Source organism: Cydia amplana, chromosome 17, assembly GCF_948474715.1.
Source record: "Cydia amplana chromosome 17, ilCydAmpl1.1, whole genome shotgun sequence".
Lineage (NCBI taxonomy): Eukaryota > Metazoa > Arthropoda > Insecta > Lepidoptera > Tortricidae > Cydia > Cydia amplana.
The window spans coordinates 15,227,890-15,248,584 of NC_086085.1; the positions used below are offsets into that span (position 1 = coordinate 15,227,890).

Sequence of the window (20,695 nt, forward strand, 5' to 3'; positions counted from 1 at the left end):
TACCATGTACAGCCATTAAAAGTTGCCTATTATTCGATCTTAAGTCGTTGTGTTAAGGTTTAGGAGGGATCAGTGAACTGCATCGTCTGACCTGACTGACCATTGTAAACCTTATTGTGAAGCCATAGGGTTCATCATTGGACAACAAAGGTCGACGTCAGTACCCTCGGGCGCAGCTACCGCACACGCGACAATCGTAAAGCACGCTACTATTACTACGGGTAATAACATGGTGCATGAAATGTAGCGTCAGCAGAGGACGAGTACCCGTGGCTTGAACATGGTGCTGTAAAATAAAGTGGGTACCACCACTAAATGGTTGAAGCCCTGCTTTTTCTAGTGCTCTTTCCTGCTCTTTCTTAATTTTTGAAATATTTGAAATATACTCCCACTATTTTTAAATTAATACCCTCATTAACCAACACTAGAAAATACATAATTTTGAAGAAGTGGCCTGACATAGCATTGGAAAGAGATCTGCGGAGAAATTGGGGGGAGGCCTTTGCCCAGCAGTGGGACACGTAACGCTCCAAATAATAATCAAAAACTTTATCGACAATAATGTTTTAACACTTGGCGCAGAACCCAAGTATTTTTGTCCTGCCGACCACACAGGCCAGAGGCCCTGATGTACCTACCGGCCTGCTACAATTAAAAGCGCCCCCCGCGGCGGCCATCTTTTATTTTGCAGATTAGAACCTCGTACGCAGGTTATGGGCCAAGTTATTGACCTGGCACAACTTGTCTTAGTGGCGAGCTGGCGAGGCATCCAGGTCGTATTATTGTTATATTTTTCACCGAGCGAAATGAAGATCTCCGTGTCAAGTTGGGCAAAAATTATTTCGTATGTTCTCTTCTGCTAGATCGCATTTTAAAAATGACTTGCACAGAATGAAGTTTTTATACACAGTTTTTTTTTAATAATGCCTATGGGGTCCGCTTGGCAATTTATCCCAGAAGTTTGAAACCCCCTGACCTCTAGGTCATAACAAAATGCCAAAGCAGGATGATGAATTTTTGTTTAAAGACTGAAAAAGATGTAAATAAAAGAAAGTACTCAAATAAAGTCAAGCTGCAACTACAGACTACAGCGTCAAAAAAAAACATACAAACTTCGGTTCTCTAATATTATTCATGTATGTATACTTATTAAAGGGACCGGCTATTTAGGCACAATGCCGGCCGGTGACATTTAAATGTGCGGCGGCACGTTTGAGCGCCATTTGCATTCGAGATCGCGTCGATCCACCATCTTGGTTTTTTTGCAAATGTCGGGCGGCAGGTGGCGTACAGGGAGCACTGTCACTTTCACTCAAATCAAATAAAGTTAAAATCTTTAGTAGGGAAATTTCCGCATGTTTATCAATGATGAATAACCCAGTCACTTTAGTTTTATTTATTTCTAAACCGACCCACTATACACCTACAGAAAAGATTTTTCCTATAGATTGACATCTCAATCATCGAAATCGGCTCAGTAGGTAGTTTTAACGCTACAATGAAACCCACGACACAAAAACTATTAAATTACTGAAAAAAAGCCATAACCCTTCTCGAAACGGGGAAAATATGTAGGTATTTTAGGCATTTCATTGTCGCTTTATTCGTGTGTGAATCTATAAGCTCAGTGGAAATGAAATTTTCCAAACATCACAATTTTTCATTTTGGTACCTAAGCACTAGAGTGCTCTAGGTACTTAGTTTTCTATACAAATACAGTACCGGAACCGAGAATTCTCGGTTATCGCCATACAAACTCAGTAGGAATGAAGGAAACTTACAAAATAAAAAACATGAGAAGTTTCCGTAAAATTTCTATGAGGAAATTTCGCAATTGTGGGAACTTTCCGCAGGGAACAAAAATATAGGTCAACCTACTGGTATCAGTACCTACTAGTACTGGTATCAGCTTCACCAATATTTCTGCTCCCAGTGTGCCCTCCTCGCGTGTCGGCATATTCGGTAGCGGCGACACAAAGAGCTACATTCTATTATTTTTGCGTCCCTGCGCTACGGATCCCGCGTGATGCCTATCAAATACGTCACTGTAATTGGTTGTACATTTTAGGAACAATTATGGGGAAATAAAACGCTTGTTTGTTCATTGTTTTTATATTTAAAGATAGGAATTACTTATAAAAAAATATTTATAATGTAAACAAAGTCGAGGACAACATGATACGTACAATAAATTAAAAACATGCTACGAATTCGACAGCTGGTGTAGATGGCGCTGTACGGACCTGTAGGTACATTATACGGAAAATTAGTTGTTAAAATTTGACGTTTGACAATCCAGTGACCCCAAAACATACAGCGCAGTACACCGCCATCTATTTCAGCTGCCAAACTATTTATTCTTATTTATTCACGATTTACGTATTATAACCAATTAAATTATTTTCAGAAAATATTTGCAAAATAACCGTTACCGTTCCAATCGGTAATATTGTCTTATTTGCAAAAACTTTACATCTAATCTTATATTAGTTAGAGTCTGTGTAAGCTAAATCAGCAACGATAAAGTGTCATAAAACGCCACACTTATAACAGTCATATTTTCATAGAAATTTGACGTGTATGGTAGCGCTTTCAAATTTTTGTTCGCCAAGTCTATACAAAGTTTGGACAGGTGGAATACCACCCTAAGCGCCACTTGCACCATCCCACTAACCCGGAGTTAACCGGTTAAACCGTTAACCCAGAGTAAAATTGTACTGGTAACCCCATTTAACCGGTTAACCCAGGGTTAGTTAATGGTGTACTTGCTTCGGCAGTACATATACTAAAATTGGAACGATACAGAGAAGATTAGCATGGCCCCTGCGCAAGGATGACACGCAAAATCGTGAAGCGTTCCACATTTTTGAGTACTAGAGGACACGGAAACCCTCTCTGACCATCTGTATATCAGAATGAGGGTCTCCAGAGCCCGGCAAAACCAACAGCCTAGACCGGCAAGGGAAGCGGGGAGACTACCGAGATGGAGCCTGGCCTCCCTGGACCGTGAAGCGGCCAGAGAGGCAGCTTTAGTAGAGGCGAGGTGGGGGCGGCAATTACCCGAAGATGCCAATGCAGACAGTATGGCCCTTGACTTCCGGGCATCCCTCACGAGGACTTGCGACGCCTCAATGAGAAGAGCGAGACCACCATCGAAGAAAAAGGCCACTTATTGGTGGTGTCCGGAAGTTGCCGCTCTTCGGCATACCAGTAATGCGGCACGACGGCAATACACACGCTGCCGTAGAAGACGGCACACGCAGGAAGAGCTGGACGTACACTATGCGGCGCTAAGTGAGGCCAAGAAGGCCTTAAACCTCGCCATAGCCAAAGCAAAGGACACGGCGCACACGGCCTTTTTGGCCTCTCTAGATGAAAACCCATGGGGGCGGCCCTACAAACTTGTGAGGAAAAAGCTTCGCCGAGCCGCTCCTATGGACGCAATAGAAATGGGGACCCTACAAAATATAATAGAGGGACTGTTTCCTCCAGCCCCACAATTCAACCCACCTGCAATGGTGGTCCCCAGGGAGGAGGAGCCTATTGAGCCAGAGGAGGTGCCCCTTGTCACGGAGGGTGAAATGGCTTATGTGGCCCAAAAAATAAGGGCCTGCAAAAAAGCCCCTGGCCCAGACGGGGTTCATGGGAAAATAATTCCCATAGTGATGGAGTACCTTGGAGACGGCCTAAAATCCATTTTTGACCAATGCTTAAAAGATGGGCAATTTCCAAGATGCTGGAAAAAGGGAATAGTGTGTCTCCTCCGGAAGGAGACTAGGCCGGCGGATTCCCCATCCGGATGGAGGCCCATAGTGCTGTTAGATGAAACCGGGAAGATGCTCGAGCGTATAATAGCTTCCCGGATCTATAAGCACCTAAATCAGACGGGCCCTAATCTTTCGGATCGCCAATATGGTTTCCGTTATGGCAGGTCCACTATGGACGCATTGGGGGCACTTCGGGCCTTCTGTGAGGATGCCCAAAGGAGAGGGGAGGGAGCCATTGCGGTGTCGTTGGACATCGCCAATGCATTTGGTACCCTCCCGTACTCGGTGATTCGGGAGGCCCTTAAATACCATGAGGTGCCCTTATATCTGAGGCGAGTCGTCGACCACTATCTGTCAGATAGAGTAGTGATCTGTGACACTCCTAATGGACGGTTGGAGAGACGGATGGCCTGCGGTGTTCCCCAGGGGTCGGTTCTTGGACCCCTGTTATGGAACATTGGCTTCGACTGGGCCATTCGTGCAGAGCTACTCCCCCGAATGGTCCTCATGTGTTACGCTGATGACACAATGGTGGCCGTTCGGGGCAAGGAACTGAGAGAGGCATTGCGGAGGGCGGAAGTGGCGGCAGACCTAATAATACTAAGAATCCGCCTCTTAGGACTAATGGTCTCCCTCCCGAAGACTAATGCGATTGTTTTCGGGAAGAGAGGATGGAAGGTGCCCGTAGGTGCCTCCCTTAGAATTTCAGGCGAGGTGGTTAAGGTGACGCCCCATATAAAATACCTCGGCCTCACGATAGACACGAGGTGGAATTTCGGGGAGCACTTCCGTCAAATTGCTCCCCGAATAGTGACGGTAGCTTCGGAGATGGGTAGGCTGCTGCCTAACGTAGGAGGACCCTCCCACGCTTGCCGGCGACTTTATGCTGGAGTGGCCCGATCAATGGCCCTCTATGGAGCTCCGATTTGGGCCGACAAACTAAACAGAGAAAATAAAGCCCTACTGCGGAGGCCCCAACGAGTTATTGCCATACGCGTTTGTAGGGCTTATGTGACAGTAGGCTGGGCGGCAGCATGCGTATTGGCGGCCACCTCACCCTGGGAGCTGGATGCCGAGGTGCTCGCCGATGCGCATAGGCGGAGAATCAGGAGCAGAGAGACAGGTAATTTCCCTGCTCCTGAAGAAGTAAGAAATGAGCGCAGAATGGCGATGAGAAGGCTGCGCGAAAGATGGAAAGCAGACCTGGAGGACTCTCCCTATGGAACCCGCACCATAGGAGCAGTCTTCCCGTCGCTAGACAAATGGCTGGACAGGACGCATGGTAGGGTGGGGTATAGATTGGTGCAGGTATTGACCGGACACGGATGCTTCGGTCACTACCTGCACATGATTGGTCGCGAGCCTACACCAGGCTGCCATCAGTGTGGAGAGACGGATGACACGGCCCAGCACACCCTGGAGGTGTGCAATCGCTGGGCCGTGGAGCGTGGCGCGCTGGCGGTAGCCATTGGGACGGATGATCTCTCGCTGCACAGTGTTGTGGCGGCCATGTTGAACAGTGAGAGATCCTGGGAGGCGGTGGTCTCCTTTTGCGAAACAGTTATCTCGCAAAAGGAGACCGAGGAGAGGGAACGGGAGGAAGACCCGAACGCACTTCCGATCCGGCGCAGACGATTGGGAAGGAGGCGCAGGCGGTTTGCTATTATAAACCGTGCCTTACCCCAGTAGGGCAGCGGGTAGGGGACCCGCATAACACTGCCTTGCACGGGAGGGGGAGAGTTAGTTATGCGTTTGCTGACTCTCCCCAAATCAGGTGTGTAGTCCCGGTTCGTTAACCGGGCCAGGACTGCCGGGGGGGTGTCGTGGTGACGTGCTAGCGACCCCATTGCACCCCCCTTAACGGCATTGACGGAAACGCCGCAGGGGTTTTAGTAGGTATTCTTCTCCCCTCCCTCTGATTAGCAGAGGGAGTTACGGGAGGAGCGAGTCCCACATACCACCCCCCGATGGGCCTCCCCAGCCCGGGGGTGAATGCGAAAATGCATTTCCCCTGCGTCAAAAAAAAAAAAAAAAAAGGGTTAGTTAATGGTGCAAGTGGCCCTTAGACGGACTCTTCCAATGTATTTACAACCACCTCAATTTCAAACGTCTATCATCCAATAACTTTCGAGTATTTACTAACAATATCCCTATAGAAGGCGAACACTAGGTCGCTAGCGAACCGGCACCGCTCCATGGCCTCTTTGTACGTGTCTTCGCTGAAATTGCCCTCGGTGAAGCCTAAAACAATGTGTTAGTTAGGTTTGATGTCAGCGCCATCTAGCGGCGAGCGGCGGAACTAGGAAGAAAGAAAGTCTACGTTTCCCAGACACTTAGACAAGCCAGAGCGCACCGAATAATTAAAAGCAACATTTAATATCTAAATGGAATACACACGGCAGCGGAATTAAATAGTATAAGACTGTTATTTACTTATGAAAATGTACTAGTATATAGAAGCTTCAAATTTTCCTAACATCACTGCCTGGACCTGTCAATAGGAATTGAACAAAAATATATGAATCCTTATCCAGCAGTAGTAAAACCACCACACCATTTTCAATTGGAACAGAGTTGCATATCTTTTATTTTCAACCATGTCCTTCATCCTCCTTCTTCCTCGCGTTATCCCGGCATTTTGCCACGGCTCATGGGAGCCTGGGGTCCGCTTGACAACTAATCCCATGATTTGACGTAGGCACTAGTTTTTACGAAAGCGACTGTCATCTGACCTTCCAACCCAGAGGGGAAACTAGGCCTTATTGGGATTAGTCCGGTTTCCTCACGATGTTTTCCTTCACCGAAAAGCGACTGGTAAATATCAAATGATATTTCGTACATAAGTTCCGAAAACTCATTGGTACGAGCCGGGATTGAAAGTCGCACGCTCTTACCGCTAGGCCACCAGCGCTAGGCAACCATATGTCCTTCACTATTGATTTCAAATTAAACTGGCATTTTTTTGTATGCTGGGCCTTTCGAAGCCATAGGCGCTATAGCAATAAAAAGTAAATAATGCAACATTACCTGTAACAAGACTCTTGTCTCGTTCATCAAAGACGAAGCTCAACACAGCTCTCGCAGCATCTAGCTGGTCAGCCTCAGGTTCAAGTAGAATGTCTCCGTGCTCGTCTACACAACACAGTACCGCTGCGAATACGTGACGCATCGCCACGCCGGAGTTTATTAGGGCTAGGCAGACGGAGTTCACGCACGTTGATAGGAGCTGTGGGCAAAATACAATAGATTATTCATTTAGGCACGTGATTTTTAGGCTGGTACTTGCAACCTCTACAAAAGAGTCTCAGGAACAGTTTTAAAGATAAGATAAAGATAAAGATAAAAGATAGTTTAATCAAGTAGGCATAATTACAATGCGCTTATGAACGTCAAATAAAGCTAGGTAGGTAGACCGGCTCCAACCCTACACCTCTGCCCCGAGAAGATTTAAATCCCCCCTCAATTGGAGGAGGGTATCCCAATATGAACCTCGGCAACAAACTCGGCGGGACACATCTTTTCAAAAATAATTACATCTTATAATTAACATGCATTAATGCATGCATGCATTTAAACAATTCACGGTTAGTTACACTAGACTTATATCGACCGGGTACAATGGGTCGAATGAGGGTAGATCGAACGCTGTCTACAAAATCGCGGGCTATCTAAACTGCGTCGAAATATCGGGAGCTGGAAAACAATACTTAAGGTAATCATGGTCCATATCCCATTCAATATAAGTCTATGAGTCTCAGGAGTTTTATGGAATTATTTAAAAACACACAGATTTAATAATGTATGCTCAACCATCGGTTCAGTAATAAAATATGCATGGCACAACACACCGGTGATGTGACCTTGTGCAGAGTGATTAACAATTATTTCCTCTGCTTGTCGCAACAGATCACAGAGGCAGTGCAGCCAGCTAAATGCAATTTTTTTTTTTAAGTAAAGAGAATCTCTAGAGTACACTTAGAATTCTAGAATGAATTGCAGCAACATAGGAGTACCAGCAATTGGTAGGATTGTGCCCTGTTTATCAAAAGCTTGTAGCTTGTAATACAATTGGAAGTCCCTTTTTGACAGCTTTTGTTAGAAAGGAACTTCCACTCATATTACAAGTTACAAGCTTTTGATAAACAGGGCACAGGTCATACATTTGGGAAATACATAATTGGATGGCAAGGAATATTGCATTTGGCCTCAATCTAAGACAAAGTGAGAAATATTATTTTACTCACCCCTCCATAGTCCTCAAGCTCTTGCACTGTGACAGTGATGCCGGTGCGAGGGTACAGGCTGCTTAGGATGGCCTCCTCGCACGTTTGACGGATCACATTCTCTTTATACCTAGAAGCATAATGTTAGTAGACACAAAAGTACATTATAGTTATTTTGGGGCCAGATCGAATTGTGTAAAATTATACTCAGCTATACAATTTCAAATACAAAGAATCCAATAAACTGCAGAGCATGTTATGGAAGTTACCTGTCTTTTACAGAAGGTTTCCCGCCTTTAGGGCTAAAGAGAACTTCCAACGTACTCTTCTCTATACTCTGACTAGACATTTTAACTTCCAGAGGTCCATTGACGCTAGTCAACGCTACTGTACTACCTAAAATATAAAACAGCAATCAAGCTTCACATTTACTATAAAAAATACTGAATTTAGTCATTCATTTAAACGATTTTTTACCTTGAGACAAAATAGCAGAACCGTCCGATTTACTGAGAAAATTCAGCTCACACTTCATCGGTTTTAGCTTAAAATCTTTCAGTTTGGCTTCGTCGGTGCCCATTTTATTATGAAGTAACATTTGGCAACAATATTTATTTGGCTATATATTTGGATTTTATCGAAAATAATAATTTATAACCTAACACGTGTGCTTGACACTTTTGACAGGACAACAAACTTTTTTTTTCTGATTCAGAATGCGTTTGGATTCAAGTAGAATAATGACAGCGTTTTACACAAAAATAAAACGCTAATTAAATAACTTACCATATTCGGAACCTAAAGTAATATATCGAGAGTGGCAACACTGTAGTTAGTCGTATTGTCCTTTTCTAGCATATACGTCCATCTCTCTCCCACACCCCCACCACTTCAGGCAGTTGCGTTTGACAATTTTGACAGTTAGAAACAAACGCAAATTACCTCATTGTCTCAAAATTATACATATTTACACCAGGCAGGATTAAAACTTTAGGTTCCGAATATGGTAAGTTATTTAATTAGCGTTTTATTTTTGTGTAAAACGCTGTCATTAAACAACTGTACCGATATTCGGAACCTAAAGTAATATATTGAGACGTGTTTGTTATCGCCTGGTGGTGGGAAGACGCCAAGCCAATGTGATTATACATGTACTTACATATTATGTATATGTAATATTATTATATTAGGAGTGTTTAATTAATTAATTAATTATGTAGTACACCCTTTATTTTAATACATGTGAGGAGAGAGGTATTTAGTAAAGCATACAATTTTATATACCATTATATTATGATACTAACTTTCCATTTTATATACGTATTTAATGTAGGTACTTATAAATTTTCAACGAAAATAAGTGAGTCACCACAAGGGTGCTATAGTACTTAATTATATGTATGTGAGACTATGTAAAAGAAGATAAGTCAGTCTACTCTTCAGGGAGCATACAACATCTGTGATATGGAGTGATGTAATTAAAATATGAAAAGATAAAAATCATAAAGTACTCGAGTAGTTTTTATTTATAACTCCCAATTATTGACAAATTTGATAATAATTATCTAGTAAGGTAAGCAGTTGCAGGATATAACAAGGACAAGACCTTTCTTATTTCTAGAATCCCTCAGGATTAAGTAGACGAATATTTTAAATATTCGTTATATCACTATCACTACCCACAAAGTTAATATTGGGTAGGTACTTAATAAAATATCATAGGGAATACTTTTAATGATTTTACTGAATTCTTTTAATGACTGTGAGCCAGTGTGAGCTATTTATTTGGTTATAGCTATAAAATGCATTTAATCGTTTGTACGCTTTACTAACGCGAACGCGAGCTAATGGACCTAAACAAACCTTACTTAAAATTGTGAAGGTTACTTTGAGAGCTTAAGCCATATCATAATACTCATGTGGGCACTAGTTACGACGCTTTTTGGTGCTCTTGACGTTCAAATGGTAAATGTAGAATTGCCACAGAGCTTTATCAATGATATTTGTATAGGTGCAGCTCATTCTGCTTATGTTCATGTTTAGCTATCATCAAGTGACCTTAATTGTACTCATTATTGTCTATATATGCAGTATGAGTAGTTTACCTTATCTGGTGCCTACTAGTAGACATAAACTTGATTGTTTCTGAACGCTAAAGTGGCTTAATTTATGTAAACCATTCATAGACATAGCTTAATTCTGAATATTCAGTCTTCTCTTTCCAGATTAAGAATAAGGTACTTAATTCGAAACCTTAGCTCATCGCATATGTGTTTTTAACCAAAATGAAAATTTGTGTTTATTTTGTGATTTTACATTATTTGCAATAACTGTGCGGAACCATGGGGTCCCCGACCTTTTGCCGGGCACCCGTGGGCCCAAAGCCAACAGCGCAGATGCCGTTTAAGAGGAACCTCTATTTTATCCAATGCTAGGGTCAACTCTTTGTCGAATATATTTGATATTTATGTATATTTATCCTCCTTATGACCTAAGGGTAGGTAATTGTAACTTTTTGATATCAAATATACGCAGAATAGTCAATTATTTTGTATTCTGAAGTGCATATAATATTACTGGATTTGGGCCAGTGTGCTTTTGTATACTATATCTCTGGCCTACTATATAGGCTAGTCTATTAACATCCCGCCTCCTGGAAGGCAGTATACAGACTTCTTAGATATATTCACGGTAGTGCTAAGAGTGTGGACCTGGTTTTCCGACACTTGACTGCATGAGATTATTTTTTCAGGTCTCGAGCAAGAAGGGTGCCTAGATAGGTTGAGGTCCTCAACTTGTGGATTTGGTAGGAGCAAGACACAGACGGGGTGTAAATTAGTTAATCCACCATGTTTCAAGAGATTCATGTGCATTCATGCCTTCAGGTTACACTGTAGAGACAGACTAACACTTTGGCAGAGTTTTGCTAACATATAATAAATGATTGCATTTGTTTGGGTGTTCAATTACATGTTCCACACCAAAAACATAATTATTTATATATTTCAATGATGAAAGGTTTGCGTTTCAAAATAGCTTCGCCTTTTCGCAAGGCGTGCTCCTGTTCCCCTATTTTATTGTGCAAAGCGAACAGTATCACAATGCTATAATTTTGTATAAATTGAGAACTAGAGGGTCATGCCCTAGACGTGACCGCCCAGAAACTGTGCTAGAACCGTTCGCACAAACCATTCAGTCACTATTTTTAAAAACCTTTTGTAGTGGGTACATTCCACGGTCTTAAATTTATTAAACGTGTAGTATCAAACTATGACAAGTCATGATAAGTGAAATAAGTGACAACAGTATCTGGTCCGTGCATAGAAGCACTTGCCCTTGAGGTTAGGGCATGGGTAGTTTATTATAAACTTAATCCGTGCATAGGAGCACTTACGATACAGGTGGTTTAAAACTTCCAGGGTCACAATACAGACACAAGGGTGTAAAATACATAATTCATAAACGCCCGTTAGGCCAGTTTTGTATATTTTATTTCAAACATGCTTGTGCAGCACCGCCAGCACATGATAATTTTCCTAATATACCATGGCAGTCAGGGATATAATAATTATGTAAAAAGGTAGGTAACCTTGGTCATGTCGTGTACATAGGTAGGTACTCGTAAACATGTTAACTGAAAGACAAGTGCTCTCCAGCCAAATATAATTTATGCAACTGTGAGCTGCTCTTACATTGGGATCATATGTATTTATTTCTAGTCTGTCATATTGTAGCAGGCCTAGACTTCAAAGGTTTGTAGATGTTTATAGGGCCGTTAAACGGACCCTTTGTACACCTTGAGCAGGCTGTTTGTTTCACACCATGGGTAATATATATTGTAAACATAGCTTATTTCAGAATGGAATCGTAAGCTCTGTCGTGTCGTGAGCTTACCGAGCCTGATTTAATTAGAGTCCACAGATTGTATGGACCTTGGAGGATTGACCACTCCTTATTCTAATTATCAATATTCTGCCTGGGCTTATAGTCGCAATTAGGTGACTAAATCTCTTAGTATTATCTATGCCACCCAAGTTATGAGGCTTAGCGTCTCCAGACCACAATTTTATATTAGGGTGCAAAGATTTTTTCCATCTTTAAAATAAAAATGAGTCGAGATAGGCCTGGAATCTTAGGTTTTTATTTTACCTATTATAATTTTAGAAATGTTATGTAAATGGAAAGCAGTTTTCACTTTTACCACAGTTAATTAGCCCAATTTCGGGTTTAGCCAATAGGGTGTTCGGGACCCTTGAAATAGATTGGTAAACAAAAATGAAAACTCTAATAACGAAGCCTTGCATATTTCGACTGATTTTTACCCAAAACATTATTTTAAACCATTTTTACATTCTCTAAAAAGAGATATTTACAACTTAATCTTTGTAATATTTTTGTGATTGTGGTCTACTCGCACGCCTGTGTTATGACCATATCATTTATATTTCTGTGAATATGTCTGACGTGCCTTGCGCAGGCTTACATAGGTTATAATATCATCATCAATAACTTGACGTTAGTTTGTGAACGAATCAAAGATTCTTTTGGCACACCTTACGCAGGTGTAAACATGGCAGCCTTGCGCAGGTTTAGATAGGTACATAATATATTGGTTTCATCACAAATAACTTGACGTTAGTTTGTGAACGAATAAAAGATTCTCTTAGGCGCACCTTAGCAGGTGGAACCATAACAAACGTAAGTTTAAGAATAAGTATCATTCAAATCAAATACCCTGAGTTTATGGGTAATATTCCCTAAGTTGCGGGTTCCTTGCTCGACAAGGTGAAAGGCTTTACGCCGGCTTTAACAGGCACTTTTAGAAAGTGTCATTCACGGTGACGCGCAGATTTGCCAAAACTAAACTTTAACTCTACAGTTAACTAATATAATTTGACAATATGAACCAAACCATGCGTCTTCGTCAATGAATCAATCTAAAGATTCCCGTATCGTTAATGCCCTTCCATGTCACAGGCTTCCGATTTTATTTGAAACGTTTAATTTAAGTGTACTATTTATGTAGGTAGGTAAGTAGGCTTAAGAATTGACCCTCTTGTATGTAGTTACGTATAGAATTAATAATCAAGTTATTCAAATTCAAAATAACACAAGCACATATAGCACCTACATGCAAGAGTTCTTTTCCTTAACCTTTAAAGCTGTAAGTACCTGCTAAGTTATATATTTAAGTAGGTACCTACCTACATAAATCAAAGATCTAGTTGGAGAGATATAAGTTGATAGATACAGAGTGAAATACTTCACGAATTCGCATGTCATTCTTGCGCAGAGCCATGCTAATCTCTCTCTATGTCTAGTCAGATTTAAGTTTATGTACTGCCGAAGTACTCACTTTCCACAAAAATAAATGCAATGTTTGCGATGTAGGTTTGTTCGTTACCTTGTGTCCCTTAGAGCGGAAATATCGTCGACTCCTATTCGGGTACACGTTATTTATCAGCAAGTTTATTACCAAAAAATTAATTTTGCAATATTATATTAACCCGGAACGGGATAAAAAGATAAATTGCTGATAGATACTTGGACAGATAAAAAACCTACACGTCTATAAGCTTCTACCTTAATACGTAGGTTCTACGTAACACGTATTAACTATCCGATCCATTCGTATTCGAAAACACAAATCACTTGAAAGGGTATACCTCCACACATCACCATTTAAGTATTATATAATTTCAACCGTTATTATACACACACAAAGATTTAAACTAACAAGACTCGGAAGAGACTTAATAAAATTAAATTATAATGGTGACACGTGCACGCTTTACCAGCTCGATGTGTTTTCTACCATGTGTTTTAGTATTTTCATTGGCATAGCCACGGTGCGCGCAGGCAGCCTTTGAAAACACTTGCACATCACTATTCCGGATCATTTTTATTTGCTAGATAGTTTAACGGACAACTAAATTTAAATATTTATTTCGAACGGCAAAAGCCGTTAGAAACTGTTTTTCAATATAGTCAGCTAAACTGGGGTACAAATTCAAAAACTCACCAGCAGTTTAGCTTCACGACCTTCCAGATGGAAAAACAGCAAGCCAATGAGGTAATTTGCGTTTGTTTCTAACTGTCAAAATTGTCAAACGCAACTGCCTGAAGTGGTGGGGGTGTGGGAGAGAGATGGACGTATATGCTAGAAAAGGACAATACGACTAACTACAGTGTTGCCACTCTCGATATATTACTTTAGGTTCCGAATATCGGTACAGTTGTTTAATCCTCGTTTAAAAACGCCTCAATGGGATACTTGCACAGGGAGCATGAGGCTGAGCATAATTAAACTCGATGCGCCAGTCACTTGTTTGCGAGTTCTTGAACAGCCATTTAATAAGTAAAGGTGCGGGCTACTTGCGTAATAAGGAATATAGAGTTAGACCAAGCTACTTCTATGTAATTATGACGTTTAAATACACTTGCACAGTCTGGGCTATCAAAAATCGCTGCCATCTTAGCTTGGTCTAACTCTAATACTCTGTCTCTTCGTACTGTGCGCATGTTAATTGCTTCCGTAGCACTTCCGCATGAACCCCGTACTTAACTGCAATGCTTTTTTTTTCTTATGGTTATTTGCTGGACCTGACTTACTACACACTATACCATTACTTGATCGGTTCATATACCCTATAGTCCCTATACGAATGATGCTGGTAGAAATTCGCTGTTGTAATAGTCGATTTAGACTCTCGCGCGAGCCACGAGACGAGAGTGTAAGCGGTGGGCTCGCGGCTCGTCTCGTGGCTCGCAAGCTCGTCGAGCTAATATAATTTAAACACTAACGGCACGGCATAAAGTTTATAACCGAATGACAAGCCGAACGCGAGTGTAAACGGTGGACTCGCGTCTCGTGGCGCGGCTCGCGGCTCGTCTCGTGGCTCGCGCGAGAGTTTAAACCGGGGGTAATAATGTTAAAGAGTAGAAGGCACAGGGCCCTTCATCTAAATTTTAATCCCTTTGGTAGAAGGCATTTGAAATAAAACACAATATAAAACTTAAAAATAAGCTTTTATTAGAGACCTATTCCCATATGGATGTATGATACTCGGGACGGTCAAACAGTAGTTCCCTCGGCGTTCTAGGCGGTTCAGGAGCTGGAGCATGCAGTAGTTGCAGCACTCCAGTCCCGATGGAGCACGGCACGCCCAGGATGATGGACTCGGAGACGCCACTTACTGACCATAGGTGGACCTTAACTCGTTGCAATAAGGTTCGGATGGGCACTGTTGATGAAAGTGAGTATGCCGCGTTAAAGCGCGCGCTCATTATAAGCTCCTGCTGGGTTATGGGTGCCTGGTACTTTTGACGCAATGAGTCTTTATGCAAAGGTTTGAAAGACGCTAATGGTATTTCGCTGTTTGTTTAGAGTAGAAGACGTTTGAAATAAAACACAATATAAAACTTAAAAAAAGCTTTTATTAGAGACCTATTCCCATATGGATGTATGATACTCAGGGCGGTCAAATAAAAGTTCCCTCGGCGTTCTAGGCGGTTCAGGAGCTGGTGCATGCAGGAGCTGCAGCACTCCAGTCCCGATGGAGCACGGCACGCCCAGGATGATGGACTCGGAGACGCCACTTACTGACCATAGGTGGACCTTATCTCGTTGCAATAAGGTTCGGATGGGCACTGTCGATGAAAGTGAGTATGCCGCGTTAAAGCGCGCGCTCATTATAAGCTCCTGCTGGGTTATGGGTGCCTGGTACTTTTGACGCAATGAGTCTTTATGCAAAGGTTTGAAAGACGCTAATGGTATTTCGCTGTTTGTTTAGAGTAGAAGGCGTTTGAAATAAAAACACAATATAAAACTTAAAAAAAAAGCTTTTATTAGAGACCTATTCCCATATGGATGTATGATACTCGGGACGGTCAAACAGTAGTTCCCTCGGCGTTCTAGGCGGTTCAGGAGCTGGAGCATGCAGTAGTTGCAGCACTCCAGTCCCGATGGAGCACGGCACGCCCAGGATGATGGACTCGGAGACGCCGCTGATGCAGTCCTGCTGCCCGTAGTATGCTGCGTCGAAGAGGTGGTCTGCGGTCTTCTCGAACTGGGGACAAATTGTAATAACTATAAACGGCGTTATTCATAAACGCGTTACTAGCCTGAATTAGCTATGAATCGTTTGTCTTTATCTGCCATTTTGACTTATTGTATTGTTAAGAAAGGGATAAAACATAGTTTAACTAAATCAGGCCCGTAAAGTTTTACGAATAAGGCGGAAAATGTTTAATTCATGATGTAGCCGATGTAGGGCAATGTAGTTTGGCCCTGTCAAAGTTATTTCAACACGTTTTTAAAGAAATAGCTGTATATTTTGATTACATTTCCGATTGACCTTAGACTGCTACTAAATAGCTAGAAGTAACATTAAAGTCTTGGAGCAATTCATCAAAAATCTGACGGTCGAAATACCCGTCTCCGTAATATTGACGCTTAAAGGTTTTAAATATTGTACCAAAGCTTATCTGTACTTACACTAGCCAGATTGAGCACTGAATCCTTCATCCGCGCTAACCCGTAGCGTGTGATCCCCAGCACTTCGCCCCGCGCCGTCATCTGACCGGCTAGCAGTTCCACATGCCGTCGGTCCACGCTCATGCCGTGGCCCGCCATGACGGCTTGGATTTCACTGATGATCGTAGACTTGGCTGCTTCGATGCCTAGCGTATGGTACACCTATAAAATTAAAAAAATGACTGTAAGGCAAAATTCAAATAAATAAAATCGATAAACATAAACCTTTGAAATTTCAAGTCAAAATCTGCAGATTAATGTCAAAATTAACATACTAAGGCCCACTTGCACCATTGCACTAACCCGGGGTTAACCGATTAATCCTGGAGTCACTATGGTTACCAGTATAATTTGACACTAGGTTAACGGTTTAACGGGTCAACCCCAGGGTTAGTGGGGTGGTGCAAGTGGGCCTACACTAATCAACTTTTCTTTTATCAGTTAAATGTTTCTGCATTTACAAGTAGGTTCCAAATCACTAAAATGTTGACAAGTGTAACATAAAGGAAGTACCTCCAATATGTTGTTAGATGTGGTCTTCCTGCCATCGATGCCGTATGTCGCCATCACGTCTCTTAGTCCGTCGCCCTCCACACACAATTTGTATCTGGAAATAGTAATACAACACATAATATTTATCACTTTACTCCCTTTACAAAATATATAGTTATAAAGGCGACTTAATGTCATAGATAGGGTACTTTTGACCTGTCAGCTGACACGCAAACCAGAGGCTGAATTTGGCAGAGAAACATTTTATTTCTTAACTAAACATAACAAGATTAACAAGATCTTGTTATAGTTTGTCAAAGGACTGACTCATTTTAAGCATAGACAGAGAGAATCATACTATCTTTGTCTTACACTAGTACTAGCACCCAAAAGAATAGGATGAGTATAGTTTTTTTTTGTTCTTATATACTGAAACATTGGTTTGACCAACTATATGTCGTAATACTTACTTTACATCGCCACCTGTGTCGTCGCAAGCTATCACGCAACGCGCCACCTGAAACATGGGTCAGCAATAAGTTTGCCATTTAACCTTTGTAATCTTAACAAATAGCGACCATTCGTCTTGCAGGGTCGCCATGTGTAGTGTTAATGAAGCAATATGTTCGTTTAAAGCTGGTATGTTCTGCATAAAGTCACAAACTATACTCCGAGTCGTAATTAGATTCCAAAAAAAGTAAGACAATGTTGCCACTTTTTACTAGCGCGTCTTGTATTTATGTAAAAATAAGTAAATAAAAGTACTTTTTTAAATCGTAGGAGTAAAATTACCAATAAATAAATTATCTTAGCGTGTTTATTTATAAAAAGGAATTTACTATTTTACAATCAAATTATTGCAGTGGCAACATTCTCTTACTTTTTTTGGAATCTAATTACGACTCGGAGTTTAGACGGTATAAGGCATTAACAAAATGATAAGAGTGTGTGATAAATGTGTTTGTTGTAGCAATGTGAAATCTACGGCCGATTCATTAAATATTTGCCCGTTTAAGTGATTCCAAATAAACGGTGTTTATGTGACCGACCACATCATAGAAACACATTTATGTTGTCTTTCTGGCTTACCTGTGGAAGTCCTTTAACGACGACGATGGGCAGTTGTCGCGCCAGTTGTTGAAGCGACATGTTGAGCCAGCCGCCGTGTTTGCTCGGCTCGGCAATAACTTTGATAGCCCAGTCCGACACTACTTCTATGTTGCCCGGCTTCACTTTTAACTTCGATGTGCATATGCTGTAAAACATTTTTTTATTTAGCACGAAACGCGCAAGTTAATTAGAGTCAATCTTTGATCTTAGCATTTCCCTGGTTGCACAAAAGAGCCCGAGGTTGGCTTAGGACCGGTACAGACGGACTGCAACCCGACCGCAACTTGTATGGCTGGTTGGCTGCGGACGTTGCAGTTGGCGTGCAGTCGGCGTGCAGTTCCCATACAAATAAAAAATTCTCTCAAACATTTCAATTTCTGGCTGAAGGCAGTGGCCACCTTCTGCGTTCGAGCGCGAATTTATCACTTGCCATCCCTCCTCACAAATGTCGAGGATACAACAAGTCCTTCGCAGTGCGTCCAGTGAAGCTGTGGAATGAGCTGCCTGTTTCGCTCAGGCAGGCACAATCGGTTGCGTCGTTCAAGGAGAGGTTAAAGAAGCTATGGCTATCTGATCTGACTGATTAATTTGTCTATATTTCTATTGTATAGTTGCTTTATATCTTTCTAATTCTTTCCAATTTTTAGTGTATTTTCCCCATTCCTTTTTGTGTAATATATGTATGTTTATCCTATACATTTTGTATGTATTTATATCCTTTATCTTTCTGGTACCTTGTTGTACATTTTGCTGCATTTGTCACCCTCTTTTCACTTTCTCCTCTCATCTACTCAAAGGTTAACTGGAAGAGATCCCTCAACGGGATAAGTTCGCCTTTGTACTTCTTACTAATTGTATGTTATTTTTAATATGTCTTTTTGTACAATAAAGAGTTTACTACTACTACAAATTGTAGTCGGGTCGCAGTCCGTCTGTATCGGCCCTTACGCAAAAAATGGCGCAAACACTAGTTTTTCGAAAGCAACTACCAATAATAATAAATAAATTCAGATACTTACGAGTAAACTACGGAATCAACGTTGACTTCGAGCGACAACAGACGGATACGTTCCGCGTCAAGTCGAATGAGCAAGAAACATTCGTTGGGCAGGTACACTTCTTCGATGTACGTTGTTATCTGAAAAACATAAGTGTTACATAGATGTGTCCCTTATCCGTATTTAATTAATTAATTACCTCATCGCGCGGCGGAACTTTGGCTCCAGACTTCAGAATAAAAAAATAAAAACCGGCCAAGTGCGAGTCGGCCACGGAGGGTTCCGCACCATCAACCAAAAAATAGAACAAAACTAGCAAAAAAAAACAAGCAAAAAAACGGTCACCCATCCAAGTACTGACCCCGCCCGACGTTGCTTAACTTCGGTCGAAAATCACGTTTGTTGTATGGGAGCCCCACTTAAATCTTTATTTTATTCTGTTTTTAGTATTTGTTGTTATAGCGGCAACAGAAATACATCATCTGTGAAAATGTCAACTGTCTAGCTATCACGGTTCGTGAGATACAGCCTGGTGACAGACGGATGGACGGACGGACGGACGGACAGCGGAGTCTTAGTAATAGGGTCCCGTTTTTACCCTTTGGGTACGGAACCCTAAAAAGGATTTCAGTTCGTAACACGATGATGGAAAGTTCAAAATGCCCGTGCATTGTGCCATCAAAACGTTGAGAGATATCACAGTAAATATCATACACGCATTTATATTTTCTGTGGCTGTACGTCCTTGTACATATCACACTCACCTCTTCAAACAACGTCTTTCGGTATAGGTAAACCAGAACTTTGGGAGTATTGTCAAGAGGGCGCTCGTTTTGAATTTTATATAGCAACAATTTGTATAGTGGGGACAATGGAAATTGGCAGATGATTTTGTTTTATTCCGACAACTTTAATAAGTGCGAAGTTTGATGTTTGGATATTTCTTCGGTTTTTACAGAGATGTACAAAATGGTTTTAAAAAAGCATTTAAATACAAAATGCAAAATACTTTTCAGATTTACTATTTCAAATGCAAAATACCAAATAGTTTTGCGTTTTGTATTTCAAATGCTAAATGCAAAATAGGTATTTTCAAAATACTTTTTCAAAATAAAATACCTTTTGAGCAAATCTCAGATATTTTTATTTATTTTAGGTATTTATCATGAGAAATAGAGACACAATGCCGAGCCGAACAAAAACGTCTAATATCATGGCATGGCACCTTATGCATGACATTTTGGTCATATTTATCAGTACGCGTATCAATAAATTTTGTTATGGTATTAATAATAGTCCGTCGGTTCCTCTCTCTGTGGCCCTGACCACCGGCAGTTTGGGCCTTGCCCCGCTGCTGGCGGCGCCCTAGGTTAGGTTTTTTATAATGTGTTTATAATATTTTTTGATGTAAGTGTTTTTATATTTTAATTTTATATACATATTGTAAAAAACCAACCTAAGAAGAGAAATAAATAAAGGAAATAATACTCACTTAAAATAATGTAAAAAACTAGACTAAGGAAAAGAGAGCCATGGCTCCATTTTGTGACTTGTGTGGCCATTTATTTC

At 41.3% G+C, this 20,695-nt stretch overlaps 2 protein-coding genes and 2 non-coding genes across 4 annotated transcripts in view; 1 reads left to right on the plus strand and 3 right to left on the minus strand.

Annotated features, from left to right (window-relative positions):
- Nucleotides 1-2,761: 2,761 nt before the first annotated feature.
- Nucleotides 2,762-2,868, plus strand: LOC134656164 (U6 spliceosomal RNA). Its single transcript, XR_010097480.1, has one exon. It is a non-coding gene; the product is annotated as a U6 spliceosomal RNA (small nuclear RNA).
- A 2,982-nt stretch (nt 2,869-5,850) lies between these two features.
- LOC134655662 (exosome complex component RRP46) lies at nt 5,851-8,665 on the minus strand. Its single transcript, XM_063511100.1, has 5 exons — nt 8,468-8,665; nt 8,260-8,386; nt 8,012-8,120; nt 6,795-6,993; nt 5,851-6,008 (listed from the first exon to the last, which is right to left on the minus strand). Exons 1-5 carry the CDS (start codon nt 8,586-8,588, stop codon nt 5,881-5,883), a joined length of 684 nt encoding a protein of 227 aa, XP_063367170.1. The 5' UTR covers nt 8,589-8,665; the 3' UTR covers nt 5,851-5,880.
- A 4,573-nt stretch (nt 8,666-13,238) lies between these two features.
- LOC134656170 (U6 spliceosomal RNA) lies at nt 13,239-13,342 on the minus strand. Its single transcript, XR_010097485.1, has one exon. It is a non-coding gene; the product is annotated as a U6 spliceosomal RNA (small nuclear RNA).
- A 2,497-nt stretch (nt 13,343-15,839) lies between these two features.
- LOC134655837 (DNA-directed RNA polymerase III subunit RPC1) overlaps nt 15,840-20,695 on the minus strand; it is a 34,545-nt gene continuing 29,689 nt past the window's right edge. Inside the window, exons 22-27 of the mRNA XM_063511328.1 lie at nt 19,148-19,266; nt 18,108-18,273; nt 17,489-17,535; nt 17,040-17,133; nt 16,488-16,688; nt 15,840-16,059 (exon numbers count right to left, since the gene is read on the minus strand). Of these exons, the coding sequence (XP_063367398.1) occupies nt 15,847-16,059; nt 16,488-16,688; nt 17,040-17,133; nt 17,489-17,535; nt 18,108-18,273; nt 19,148-19,266 (840 nt within the window). The 3' untranslated portion in view covers nt 15,840-15,846. The remainder of the gene's footprint in view (nt 16,060-16,487; nt 16,689-17,039; nt 17,134-17,488; nt 17,536-18,107; nt 18,274-19,147; nt 19,267-20,695) is intronic.

Coding starts and splice junctions, on each gene's coding strand:
- LOC134655662 (XM_063511100.1), bottom strand. CDS start 8,588: ATGTTACTTCATAATAAAATGGGCACCGACGAAGCCAAACTGAAAGAT. Junction 8,387..8,467: donor TTCTGCTATTTTGTCTCAAG/GTAAAAAATCGT, acceptor TTTATATTTTAG/GTAGTACAGTAGCGTTGACT. Junction 6,994..8,011: donor AGCTTGAGGACTATGGAGGG/GTGAGTAAAATA, acceptor TTTTGCCCACAG/CTCCTATCAACGTGCGTGAA.